We start from the raw sequence: 13,510 nt of genomic DNA on the forward strand, positions 1-13,510 counted from the left end.
AGTTTAAGGTTCATTTGTTCTATGTTTCTACATAATTTGCAAAGAAATAATGGTCGAATTTAAGTAGGAACAGATCCTTGCTTCAGTTAATTTCAGGCATTCCTTTTGTGCGTTTTCTATCCAAAGACAAAGATTTGGGAGGTAATACTCAGTGGTGAATGGTGGCCCCACTGAAGGGCAGAGAATTGGGCACTGCTCCTTATTCATCTACATCCCAGCCTCATATAAAGACTTGCTGCAGGTTCTCTGTACATGTGTACCGAACAGAATGGGTAACACTTACAGCAATATGGCATACAGTAGTATCAAAATTAAGATAGAAAAGAATGTTTTAATCAACATAGTAGATTATAAAGTGGAGAGAAGAGGACCTGTGAGATTAAAACATTTTACGTATGAGTAGAACATTTTTTCCTGTTATTAAAAAGATTTTTTTAACACTCAATATTGCTTACCCCTCCATGTTTCAATCTTATGTTCCTCTAATTCATAAATCTGTACCTAGAAATAAGGAAAAATTTTATTTGCAAATGTTAACATATACAAGACAAGGAAAAAAAGAAACTACTATTTCATAACTACTGTTGAGTCCCATAATTCAACAGATGGAAACAAGCGAGGTAGTTCAGAAATGTAGAAATATAAATGAGAGACATAAAGCGTGCTCTGCATTTCTTTGAAGACAAATGTATAAAGTTAAAACATAAACCAACACGATAATATTAATTTGAAAATTTGTGATACACTTTAAAATTAAAAACTTTACAATATAGTTAGTATACAACTTATGCTAACTACAAATTTAAAACATATATAAACACACACTCCTTCTTAGGAAATACAAGATTTTTAGCCTCTCTAGTTTAAAAAGGGCAGTTGGTTAAACTGCACTAATTAAGTTGCTGGATCAGGTTATGCCTGGACCAGGCGGGCATCTTCACAAAGGTAGAGAGGGTTTGATAGCAGCCAGTCACCTGGAGTAAGCACGCACATCACCGCATCTTGGCTGCTGCTTTTGGTCAAAGTACTTAAGGTTTCTGAATCTGCGTCCCTCCCTAAACAAGGGGGTGGAAGGCCATCCACACTAGCTTCTGTGAGGTCTATGTGAGGGAGCCTGGGGCACAGGGCCTCCCAGCCTGCTGCAGCGCTTGCTACCCCGCGGGGCTCCTGGAGCCCTGCCGCAGGAACGCCTGGCCTCTTTCTGAGCTCCCAGCCCTGCCTGGCAACACTGACAGTCCTGTGCAGAGCCGCCACTGACGGGCGGGGGAAGCAGACTCTACAAGGCTTATCGTGGGGATGCAAGGATGAGCAGAGGTCAGAGGTCAGACCCGGAGACCTTCAGGAGGCAGATTTCAGCCAGGCTCTGCCTGCGGGTGGACTTCACATTAACCCAAAAGACAAACCCATGGAAGGGCCCGGAGAAGAAAGGACTTCTTCACGTTCCTGAAACACAGAAAGGAGACAGACGGCTAGGGGACTGACAACCCGGGGTGGGCTCCGTGTCAGGGGGAAGAGGCCAGGGAAGCACTGAGTCAGATGCAACAAGACCAAGCGTTGGGGAGGTCAGATCTCGAAATGGTGACTGTGGGGACAGAGGGGGCCACTGGGAGAAGAATAAAAAGGTTTAGAGAAGAATGAAGGAGGGGAGATAGAGACAGATGGATGAATAAGAAGCCCCCCTGACCTCCCGATGTTGATGCTAGGTTGATAGCATCCAGGACACAGAGGAGGATGAGGAAGGAATCAGCTTCCTAAACGAGGAGGATGAGCCTCTGGCTTTCACAGTTGAAAGCAGAACATCCTGGTCTATCTCAGGCGGTTCTGAGGTGGAGCCTGAGCCCAGAAGAGGAGGGGCCTCCCTGCTGTCTGCCTGCACAACCCCTCGGGGCTCTAGCTGCAGTCATCAGCGTGGACATGCTCGGCTAACACGGGGGTCTATTATGAAGCGGGGGCACTTGGCCCCAGCACGATGGGAAGGTGTGGATAGTGTATAAGGTATAAACATGTGTAAGACAGAGTCACTACCTTTAAAAACGACCTAACAAGAACCTCAGATACCCCGACGACAGCGCTTCTCGCCCCTGGCACGGCGGACGCTTTGGGATGTCCTGTGCGCTGTGTTTGGTAGCATCCTCGGCCTCTGCCCACGCCACACCAGTCGAACCAGCCCACCCTTTCCCAGCCCAGAGATGTAACGTCCCCGGGGGAGGAAAGTCACTCCCAGCTGAGAGGCCGTGCCCTCGGCGGAATCAGAACACAACCTGAAAAGTGCCGCTTGAGTAATTCCTGGGGGGGCGCTGAAATGGGGACCCATCTGCTCCAGGGGGACAGCAGGGAGCTCACCATGGTGCAGCGGGTGCCTGAGGAGGGTTCTGGAAGACCCCAGTGTCAACCGGCAAGGACCAAGGGCCTGAAGGAAAATGCCCGTGGAGGACGAGGATTCGGATCTCCAAAGAAGAGCAGCCACGGGGGAAGGAGAGCAGGGGAGTCCAGGAGAGGAAGAGAGAGGAGGAACTGAGTGGACAGGTTGGCAGGAGGGGAGAAGCAAGCGGGACCCCAGTTGCCCAGCGTCAGCAACACCCCGGCCAGCTCTGGGGATGGCGGAGAAGAAGCCGGCGACCCCTGCCTGAGAACAAAACTGGGCTTTAAAAAAAAGGCTATCTGGTACCTCCACTTGGGTAAATACAGTGGTTAATAGGAAAACAGCCGCCGTGGCTCTCATCATCAGGAACAGTTCTTTCTATAACAGACATAAAAATGATAATTTAAAATTGCCATTTCCAGTTGGTGAAAAATCAGCCTGGAAAATGTTCCAGAGAAGCTACAAAATTGTTCACAGTCACAGGCCCCGTCTCACTGAAAAGAAGCATCCAGAAGAAATAAGGTTTGATAGTAAGATCGGAGAAGGCAATGGCAACCCACTCCAGTACTCTCGCCTGGAAAATTCCATGGATGGAGGAGCCTGGAAGGCTGCAGTCCATGGGGTCGCTGAGAGTTGGACACGATTGAGCGACTTCACTTTCACTTTTCACTTTCATGTATTGGAGAAGGAAATGGCAACCCACTCCAGTGTTCTTGCCTGGAGAATCCCATGGATGGGGAGCCTGGTGGGCTGCCGTCTATGGGGTTGCACAGAGTCAGACACGACTGAAGTGATTTAGCAGTAGCAGTAAGACTGGAGGTCACCCCAGGTAGAATTAGTAGTTTAAGATGGATCAACAGACATCATCTGAAGATCCCTGGCGCTAAAGACTGAGACCTATGGGACAGGATCAAGTGGTCTAACATGCAAGGAATCCAAGTCCCAGAAGGAGAGGAGAGAAAGAATGAGATTAAAAAAACTTTTTTTTGAAGAAACAGCAGCCCCCCAAATAGGTAGAAAAGCAATTTAGAAGATCATGGAAACTCAACATACCCGGAACAGGATGAATACAAAGACACATTGCAGTCAACAGCCGAAATCCAAAGTTAAAGAGACAGCCTTGAGTCAGGAAGAACTGGTGCCTTACAAAGAGGAGACAAGGACAGCCGTTTCCACTGACTTCTTATCAGAAGCACTGGGGGGCAAAGGACAACAAAACTACATCCTCAAAGAGGTAAAGAAAACAAACAAAATCAGTTAACTCAATCTCTATAAGACAGCAAAGCTGTCCTTCCAAAATCAAGATTAAAAAAAAAAAAAGATGAAATAATGACACTGTTGGACAAAAAAACTGAGATAATTTGTCACCGATGTGGACCACACACATGCTGGTGGGTGTTCTTCAAATGCAGTAAAAACAGATGGTGACTCAGATCCACAGAAAAGAATAGAAAGTGGTACCTATGTGGGTAAATATAAAAAAATGATTTTTTTCCCTTTTATTCATTTTGTTTAAAATAAAAATGTGAGGGGCAGATTAATGGAAGTATACCTTCTACATAACACCAATATAAACTCTAAATGGACTGTGGTAAGTTAAAATTGCAACCACGACAACAAAAACTGTGCAAAAAGGTATGCCTGAAACAGTCACAGAGCTCTACTGGCCCCGACGCAACAGATGAGGCCACACTTAGTCTCCTGGTACAAACGACCAGAAATGGGAAAAAAATACGTGGAGCTGCTGCCAGACATGAGACAACAGGCGGGGCAGGTCGGTCGTCCCCGAGAGAAGGGAGGCAAACAGCTCTGTGACCGCCATGTCCTGCTTTAGAGGCATCGAGACCTTGACTCGGGCAGCTGACCCCCAGCAGAGCATGATGTCACACTGAGCTGAGGAGACAGAAACCAAAGTCTAGACAGAACGAGCCGAGTGGGACTTGCAGGACACAGCACTAGACAACGCAGGGGTGGGGATCCAGAAACAGAGAAGACTGCACAGAGGTCCTTGAGTTTCTGACTGAACGCCAAGCAGGCATGCATGGCATGATGCTATGTGAGCCCGGGAAGACGTACCCTGAAGGACATTTGCCTTCCGACCACAGAGTGGAAAGTCCTTGCCAAAGAACCAGGGAAATCCATGGAGATCCCTGAAGTATACGTAGAGCTAAACCAGCCAGAGTAATGATTAACACTCTGACAAAGCTTAAAAGCAATCCTTAAAAGAAGCATGCCAAAAGATACTCAACGTGATTAGCCATCAGGGAGATGCAACTCAAAATAACAACTGGGTATCAACTCACACACACTAGAATGGCTGTCATTCAAGAGAGAGACAGTCACGGGTGTCAGCGAGGGTGTGGAGAAACTGGCACACTACACACTGCTGGTGGGAAGGTGCGATGCTGCAGCCACTGTGGAAAACAGCTGAACACAGGTTACAGTGGGACCCAGAAATTCTGCTCCTAGGTCTATACCCTTTTTTGGGCTCCAACATCACTGAAGATGGTGACTGTAGCCATGCAATTACAAGACACTTGCTCCTTGGAAGAAAAGTTATGACCAACCTAGACAGTATATTAAAAAGCAGAGATGTTACTTTGCCAACAAAGGTCTGTCTAGTCAAAGTTATGGTTTTTCCAGTGGTCGTGTATGGATGTGAGAGTTGGACTGTGAAGAAAGCTGAGAGCCGAAGAATTGATGCTTTTGAACTGTGGTGTTGGAGAAGACTCTTGAGAGTCCCGTGGACTGCAAGGAGATCCAACCAGTCCATCCTAAAGGAGATCAGTCCTGAGTGTTCATTGGAAGGACTGATGTTGAAGCTGAAACTCCAATACTTTGGCCACCTGATGCGAAGAACTGACTCATTGAAAAAGACCCTGATGCTGAGAAAGTGAAGGCAGGAGGAGAAGGGATAACAGAGAATAAGACAGTTAAGTGACATCACCGACTCGATGGACATGAGTTTGAGCAAGCTCTGGGGGTTGGTGATGGACAGGGAAGCATGGCGTGCTGGAGTCCATAGGGCTGCAAAGAATCGGACATGACTGAGCGACTGAACTGAACTGAACTGAGATCTATACCCAAGGGAAATGAAAACAGATATCCACATAAAAACCTGCATGTGACTGTTCATAGCAGTGGTATTCATAATAGCTGAAAAGTGGAAGCCATTTAAAGTCTATCAACCGATGAACGGATAAGTAAAATGTGATAGAGCCATAAAATGGAATATTATTTGGCAACAAAACGAAATGCAGTACTGACATATGCTACAACATGGAGGAGTCTTGAAAACACTACGTCACGTGAAAGAAGCCAGTCACAAAGGACCACATAGTGTGTGTGTCCCCACATATGAGGTGTCCAGGACAGGTAATCTACAAAGCAGCTGAGCAGCTGCTTAGGTTTGGAGCTAAAGGTGGACTGGTGGCATGTCACAGCTAAGAGGTGTGAGGTTTCTTTTTAGGGTAATGAGAATGTTCTACAATTGACTGTAGTGATGACTGCACAGCCCTGTGATATACTAAAAAACCACTGGACTGCACACTCCAAATGGGCGAAATATAAGAGACACAAATTATATCTCAACAAAATTGCTTTTAATGAAGGATCTTCAAGTAATTTAAATGCCTGCCCAAAGTCCAATACTCTTTAAAGGAAGACAAAACAGATATTCAACCACATGATGTTATAATTATAATATTCACAATATTATAATATATGATACATAATATTCAGCATTCATTAGGAATTATTAATTTGTAAGAAGCAGAAATGCGACCCATGATAGGAGAAAAACCTGTCACCAGAATCAGACCCAGAATAGAGATGATGGAAATAGATTCTGATACATATATATCAGATATGTAACAACTGACATAATATGTTCAAGGATTTAAAGGAAAATATAAACATTACAGGGAGAGAAATGGAAAATATAAAAAAGATCCAAATGGAATTCCTAGGACAGAAAACATACTATCTGAAAGGAAAAAAAAAAAAAGTAGGTAAGATATTGTGGAGGAAAGGAACTGTGGAAATGAAGACACAGAAATAAAATATATCTGACATGAAGCCGAGAGAGGAAATACTGGGGAAAATGCTACAAAACAAGAGAGCGTCAGTTGAGTAACTAGCATCCTAGAAAGTGGAGGAGTAGACAGAAAAGTACTTGAAGAAATGGTGTCTAAGAGAATGGAGAAAACATGAGAATCGCAAAACAGCTGCAGAACGCATCTGACGCCATTCCACATGTGTTCTTGAGAAACACTTTTGGCAAACCTGAAAACGGAGCAACATCCTCCACGTGATAAAGGGCATCTGTGAAAGCACTGCAGCGGACACCAAAGCCACAGTGCGGTGCTGAGCACTTCCCCTCCAGGAGGGCAGAAAGGCAGAAAGGCCTGCCTTCACGATGGCAGCGCCGCACTGGAGGGCTCAGCCAGCAAAAGCAAGAAGAACAAAACCCAAACACGCTGAAGAATCACGAAAATCACAGTGTTAGATTAAGGCCACATGTGGCTTTCCAACTATGCTGTTATAAAACAGCGGGACTGGACCAGGGAGTTCTGTCACTAACATTAGCCAGTAGAAAGATGTCAAAAATGAACTTCTCCAACTTTAATTTTTACTTCGTTAAAACCACAGTGTCTGTATAGTCCTTGTTATAGCATTTCGGGGGTAACTGCAAGAAACTGCATGAACATCCACAGGCCCGGAAGGTGAACCCTGTGTCAGCTCATCTACTGCGAGGCTTCACTGGGCACAGCCATCCAGTCCAAAGACGTACGAGTGGCCTCCTTCATTTATGCGTCCAGGCAGATCTCAATGCTATAGCATGCCCATAATGCCATTAAGAACACAAATTTAGTGAAATTTACAGTAGGGGCTTCCCTGGTGACTCAGTGGGAAAGAATCCGCCTGCCAATGCAGGAGACTCAGGGTTCAGTCCCTGGGTTGGGGATGGAAAAGGAAATGGCAACCTACTCCAGTATCCTTGCCTGGAAAATGCTGTGAACAGAGGAGCCTGGCGGGCTACAGTCCATGGGGTGACAAGAGATTTGGACACTACTGAGCAACTAAACAAACAATAGCCTAGCTAGGCAATAAGTGGGGGCTTCGCTGGTGGCTCAGACGTAAAGAACCGGCCCAGGGTTCCCTGATCCCAGGGTCAGGAAGATCCCCCAGAAGAGGGCATGGCAACCCACTCCAGTATTCTTGTCTGGAGAATTCCATGGACAGAGGAGCCTGGTGGGCTACACTCCATAGGATTGCAAAGAGTCAGATGCGACTGAAGTGACTTAGCACACAGGCAATAAGTAAGTACACAGAATCCCACTAACCCGAGGATTTCTGAAAGCTGAACAAAAAGGCTATTTTTTTAAAATGTTTCCTAAGACTACTTTCCTCAAGCTTCAAATATCAGACTAATTTACACTGAAGTTTCCTGCACATAAATGTGTGTGTGTGTATATATATATATATATATATATATATATATAAAAGTTGCTCAGTTGTGTCCGACTCTGCAACCCCAAGGACTGTACACTCCCTGGAATTCTCCAGGCCAGAATACTGGAGTAGGTAGCCTTTCCCTTCTCCAGGGGATCTTCCCAACCCAGGGATCGAACCCAGGTCTCCCACATTGCAGGCGGAATTCTTTACCAGCTGAGCCACAAAGGAAACCCAAGAATATTGAAGTGGGTAGCCTTTCCCTTCTCCAGCAGATCTTCCTAAGCCAGGACTGGAACTGGGGTCTCCTGCATTGCAGGCGGATTCTTTACCAACTGAGCTATCTGGGAAGCCGTGTGTGTGTGTGTGTGTGTGTGTGTTTGGAAAGATCAACCACCAGCACTGCTAGCCCAGTACCAAAAAAACACACAAAATCTTAAAACACACACACGAACAGTTCTATATACACATGCATAGACATACATGGTTCCACTTACGTGACGTAAGGATTTCTGGCACTTACCATGGGTGATTTATAGTATCTATGTAGTATATTAATGAAATCTGTAATTGTTAGCATTCCTGGAAGAAACAATTACATATTAAATATAAAACTATGAAAACATTCAAGGAAAATTTCAGGTGATAAGCCAACCTGAAATGTTTATTTACTAGAAAACCTTCTAAGTTATACTATGACGATTACCAACACAGCTTAATATATCATTTAAAACTATTAACCTGTTAATTATCTACCCCAAACTAAGATACACAAATTTAACTGACGTTAAAGCCTAATAGTATTTAATGGAATTAATCACAGTATTTGGCAATTCACTGAGAGAAAACTTTCTGAATGTTACAAAAACATCATGAAAGACTTGCATCTGCGCGCAAATAATTTCGGATACTTCAAGATCAAGTATACCATAAGCTCTAGAGACAGGACACTTTTGGTAGTATGTGGATGGTTTTCTGAGAATCCTTCTAAAAACAATGGCTTCCTCAGGCACAATTTATGAAGGGCCCACAGTGTGCCAGACACCAGGACTACAGCATGAAGACAAGGACCACTTCCCTGATGAAGCTGCAGCCCGAGGGGAGGCGGACACAGGGAGTCATTTCAAGATGATGCAGTGCCTGCTGAGACGGGGCCACACCCACAGTCCACTGAGATTCCTGAGGTGACATATTATGGAGTCTAGATACTGCGAGTCAGCGGTATTTTTAATAGTGTAACAATGATTTAGCAAAGGTATCAACCATGTTTCCATCATTTCATCTGCCGTGTCAGAAAGATGTTCACCCAGGAGGAAATGGGGGTGCCCTGCAGCGGGAACCTAGCAGAGTTGCCAACCAGCAGACGGCAGGCCTCAGGCCGGGGCTCCTGGGGCTCCTGGGGCTCGGGACCCGGAAAGGCCCAGAGGAAGCTTTGGAGCCAAAAAGGTGCTGGATGAAAAGAAACCAGCACCTGGTTTTGAATTTACTAGCAGCCCCACCTCACAGGATGTAAAAAGTAACGGTGTTTTTTAACTTGGTCATGTTTTTATGAGGCTGGATTCCAACACCTCAGGTGTTCAGATTTCTCCCCAGGCCCGCACTGCTTACCTACAAAACTTTGTTTTTTACTCTCCCACAGAGGTGCTGCTCGAACACCATTGGCGACTAAGGCAAAGAAGGCCTTTTTAACCTAAGACAAGAGAAACAACACACAGTTTTAGTCATACATGTACAGGGGGAAAAGTACCTCCAACTATTAGGTTGGTGCAAAAGTAACTGTGGTTTTGCATTGTTGACAGCTGCTGTTTGATATTGGAATCCATTCTTAAATGTGGTTATGTTATACACCATTTTAATGCGCCTTTCTCGCTTTATGTTTTTTTGCTAATGACTAATTATTTGCTGTGTATTTTTATGTTTATTTTAGACTATGGAAATGATGTTAGACAAAAAGCCAGTTCGAGCAATTTCTTGAATATTCGAGTTCAAAATAGGTTGTAAAGCAGCAGAGACAACTCACGACATAAACATGACATCTGGCCCAGGCACTGCTAATGAACACACAGTGCAGTGGTGGTTCAAGAAGTTCTGCAAAGGAGACGAGAGCCTGGAAGATGAGGAGCGCGGTGGCAGCCCATTGGAAGGTGACAAGGACCAATCAGAGCAATCATCAAAGCTGATCCTCTTTCAACTACTCGAGAAGTCACCAAAGAACTCAACGCGACCATTCTGTGGTTATTCAGCATTTGACACAAACTGCAAAGGTGAAAAAGCTCCATAAGTGGGTGCCTCATGTGCTAACCAAAAATCAAAAAAACCGTCATTCTGAAGTGTCATCTTCTCCTGTTCTACGCAACAACCATGAACCATTTCTCGATTGGATTGTGATGTGCGACGAAAAGTGGACTGCATGTGACAACCGGCAGTGACCAGCTCAGTGACTAAACCGAGAAGCAGCTCCAAAGCACTTCTCAAAGCCAAACTTGCACCAAAAAGGTCATGGTCACTGTCTGGTGGTCTGCTGCCCGTCTGGTCCACTAAGCTTTCCGAATCCTGGAGAAACCATTACATCTGAGAAGCACGCTCAGCAAATCGATGCGAGGCACTGAAAGCTAGAAGGCCCGCGGCCGGCACCGGTCAACAGAAAGGGCCCAATTCTTCTCCACGACGACGCCCGACTGATGTCGCACAACCAACACCTCAAAAGTTGAAGGAATTGGGCTTCGAAGTTTTGCCTCAAACCACATGTTCACCTGACCTCTCGCCCACTGATTACTACTTCTTCAAGCGTCTCGACAACTTTTTACAGGGAAAACGATTCTTCAATCAGCAGGAGGCAGAAAATGCTTTCCTGGAGTTTGTCAAATCCCAAAGCACAGGTTGTTATGCTACATGAATAAACTTCTCACTGGCAAAAATGTGTCGATTGTAATGGTTCCTATTTTGATTAACAAAGATGTGTTTGAGCCTAGTTATAATGATTTAAAATTCACGGACTGAAAATGCTAATTATGTTTGCACCAACCTATTAAAATATTCAACCTAATCTTACCAGTTATCTTCAACATTGAGTTTTGTAATTTGATAAGTTAAAAATAACTGAATGTATTAATATAAGCAATATGCTTCTGTATTATATTGCAAGGTATACAGGGATTAGAGATTATTTTTTAAAACAAACAATGCAATTAACCTCAAAAATTTTTTTCTTGTATCTAAAGTTTCTCGACTACATACAGACTTCATATAATTAACACCACATAAAAGAATTAAACTTCAGAGTTTAATCCCTTTTATAGGTGGTTATTAATTCATTTGAAAACACTAAAGTTGTATCAAAGTACTTGAAATGAAAATCTGTTTTTCATATGTTTAATAACAAAACATCAAGCACACCCCCTTCATTCCCCTGAGGGTGAGAAAGAGAAGGCATGAAGACATAATATACACATATTTTTTATATTTTTGAGACGGAGACCTACCACCGTATGCCCGTTGTGGGTTGCGTCTTGTTCAGAGTAGTTCACATGCAGAATCTCTCTGAGCCCCCAGGACAAACACCCTCCCAGATACCATGGCAGGGAAAGAAGGCGGTGGAGGTGATGACTTACTAAGCTCAGTGATGACAATGACCTCTAGAGAGCAAAGGGCATCTGGAAAATGGCTCAATTTTACTGATTATCAAAGAAATGAAAGTTCAAGCAAATTAAAACTATCATTTATAGCAGCTAAATAGGCCAATATTTTTAAGTTACAACACCTAAAACTATCATTTATAGCAGCTAAATAGGCCAATATTTTTAAGTTACAACACCTAATACAGGCGTGGCTGTAAAACCCCCAGTGGCATCACGAATTGTGAGAATAGTTTCTGACCCACGGCTTGTATCAAGAATCACAAAAATACTGTTTGTGTACCGGTTTTTTCTCTGTCGAATTAGTTATACAAAAATTTCAGGAGTAGGATTTTTGAACCGACCACGTTCAGTGTGGCATTATTTCTACTACAGAAAACTGAAAAAAGATCTGCCTCCTGCAAACTTGTTAAATACTGGCATACCAATGAGAAAAAAAAGTACCAAACAGTATAACTGTGAAGACTGTGTTAAAGTGGGGGGGAAAAAAAAAGGTTTATGGCAGTGAAAATGCAGACTATAAAATTATGCATTATAATTACATAAAACATGTATTTAAACAGAAAAGATAAAAGAGAAGCAAAAAAAATGTAACTTCTATACTAAGGAGTTGAAGCAGTGAAAGTGTATATCTTAAAAAATTTTTAAATTCTGTGTTATAGTTATGTTTATAACCAAGAAAGAAAAAGGCTCTTTTTTCATCCACTATATTCCCAAACCCCTTGTTAACATAACAAGAAAAACAAATGGGAGGATTACAGGAACGGAAAGCTTCATGTCAGAGGAAGAATAATGGGTTGGCACTGGTTTCTGCCTTTATTTACGGAACAAGAGTGACTGATGGAGGTGCCTGGCTCATCAAAACAGGAGCCGAAGGATGGCTGGAGCTGAGGGGGACTCTCGTTGGCTGTTTCCCACCCTTGTCCTGGCCAAGCCTGGCACTGTCCTCAGTACAGCGGGGGCTCCATCAACCTGCTGGACAAACGGGCAAGGAACTGGGGAGAAGAGATGAGAAGAGCCAATCCAAGGGCATGAGGGTCAGGCGGGAACTGAATGGCATCTACAAACTGGAAAGATGGTTTTTGAACCACAGCTTGTATCAAGGATCACAAAACATTCCCAGTGTGTGGAACTAAACGGCATCCGGGGTGGTGAGCAAGGGTGAATGGTCTGTTTCTACCTGGACCATGGGAATCTGGGAAACCTTGATGGTGAGCCTAGAAAATATCATCAAAGGATCCTGGGGAAAGTCACGGACAAATAGATTCTGAAACACATTAAATATCTGCTTAGCTTGTTTTTCTAACTGGCTGGAGTAGGCAGGGAGTGGGGGCACTTTCAAAACCACAAACTGCTCATTGTTTTCTCCAAAATAAGAGGTTTAGCACAGAAAAACCAGTGTAAAAATCATTCACGAGGATCATGCATGTAAGCCTGAGTGACCACAGCCGTTAAAGTTCTGGTTTGGCCATGGTGCGATAGCTGAAAACAACTACACAAGTTGGACAGACTGTATGCAAACCCTGATGGGAAAGCGCTGCAGGCACCACACAGGCAGGATTCAAGGAGCTACAGTTACTGAGAGAAAAGACACGGACTGAGCTCCATAATCTTCCTGGAATTTTTTCAAAACGCGTTTTTCCAATCATCTTCAAATCAGTGAACTTCAATAGAAAACTGTAATCGATCAAAAAGAGTCAAATAAAACAAGGGCAGGAAACAGACAAAGAAAACCACACCCAGCACATCACAGGTAAGATGCTAGAAATCAAAGGCAAAGAGAAAACTGAATCGACCAGAGGGAAAAAGGACATTCACTTTCAAAGAAGCAACAAGTGCACAGATGGGGACACCAACAGAAGCAGGGTCTGACTCTGAAGACGATGACTGTCCCTCCAGAAACAGAAAAACATCTTGCTTTGCCACAATAACTTCTCTGCCTGACCTGCTACCTACAAGCTATTAGGCATTAGTCGCTCAGTCATGTCTGATTCTTGCTACCCCATGGACTGTAGCCCGCCAGGCTTCTCTGTCCATGGGATTCTCCAGGCAAGAACAC

The 13,510-nt window shown here is 44.1% G+C and overlaps 1 protein-coding gene across 7 annotated transcripts in view; it reads right to left on the reverse strand.

Moving 5' to 3' along the window:
- PRKAG2 (protein kinase AMP-activated non-catalytic subunit gamma 2) overlaps positions 1–13,510 on the reverse strand; it is a 305,973-nt gene that overhangs the window by 16,167 nt on the left and 276,296 nt on the right. For 5 of the 7 annotated variants that reach the window (XM_070368926.1, XM_070368924.1, XM_070368929.1 and 2 more), the window contains 3 exons: positions 9,425–9,506; positions 8,340–8,398; positions 456–501 (listed from right to left, as the gene is read on the reverse strand). In XM_070368926.1, coding sequence (XP_070225027.1) covers positions 456–501; positions 8,340–8,398; positions 9,425–9,506 — 187 coding nt within the window. The remainder of the gene's footprint in view (positions 1–455; positions 502–8,339; positions 8,399–9,424; positions 9,507–13,510) is intronic. The other 2 variants (XM_070368928.1, XM_070368927.1) reach the window with 1 other exon arrangement.

The sequence above is a fragment of the Bos mutus genome, chromosome 4 (genome assembly GCF_027580195.1).
Source record: "Bos mutus isolate GX-2022 chromosome 4, NWIPB_WYAK_1.1, whole genome shotgun sequence".
Taxonomy (NCBI): domain Eukaryota; kingdom Metazoa; phylum Chordata; class Mammalia; order Artiodactyla; family Bovidae; genus Bos; species Bos mutus.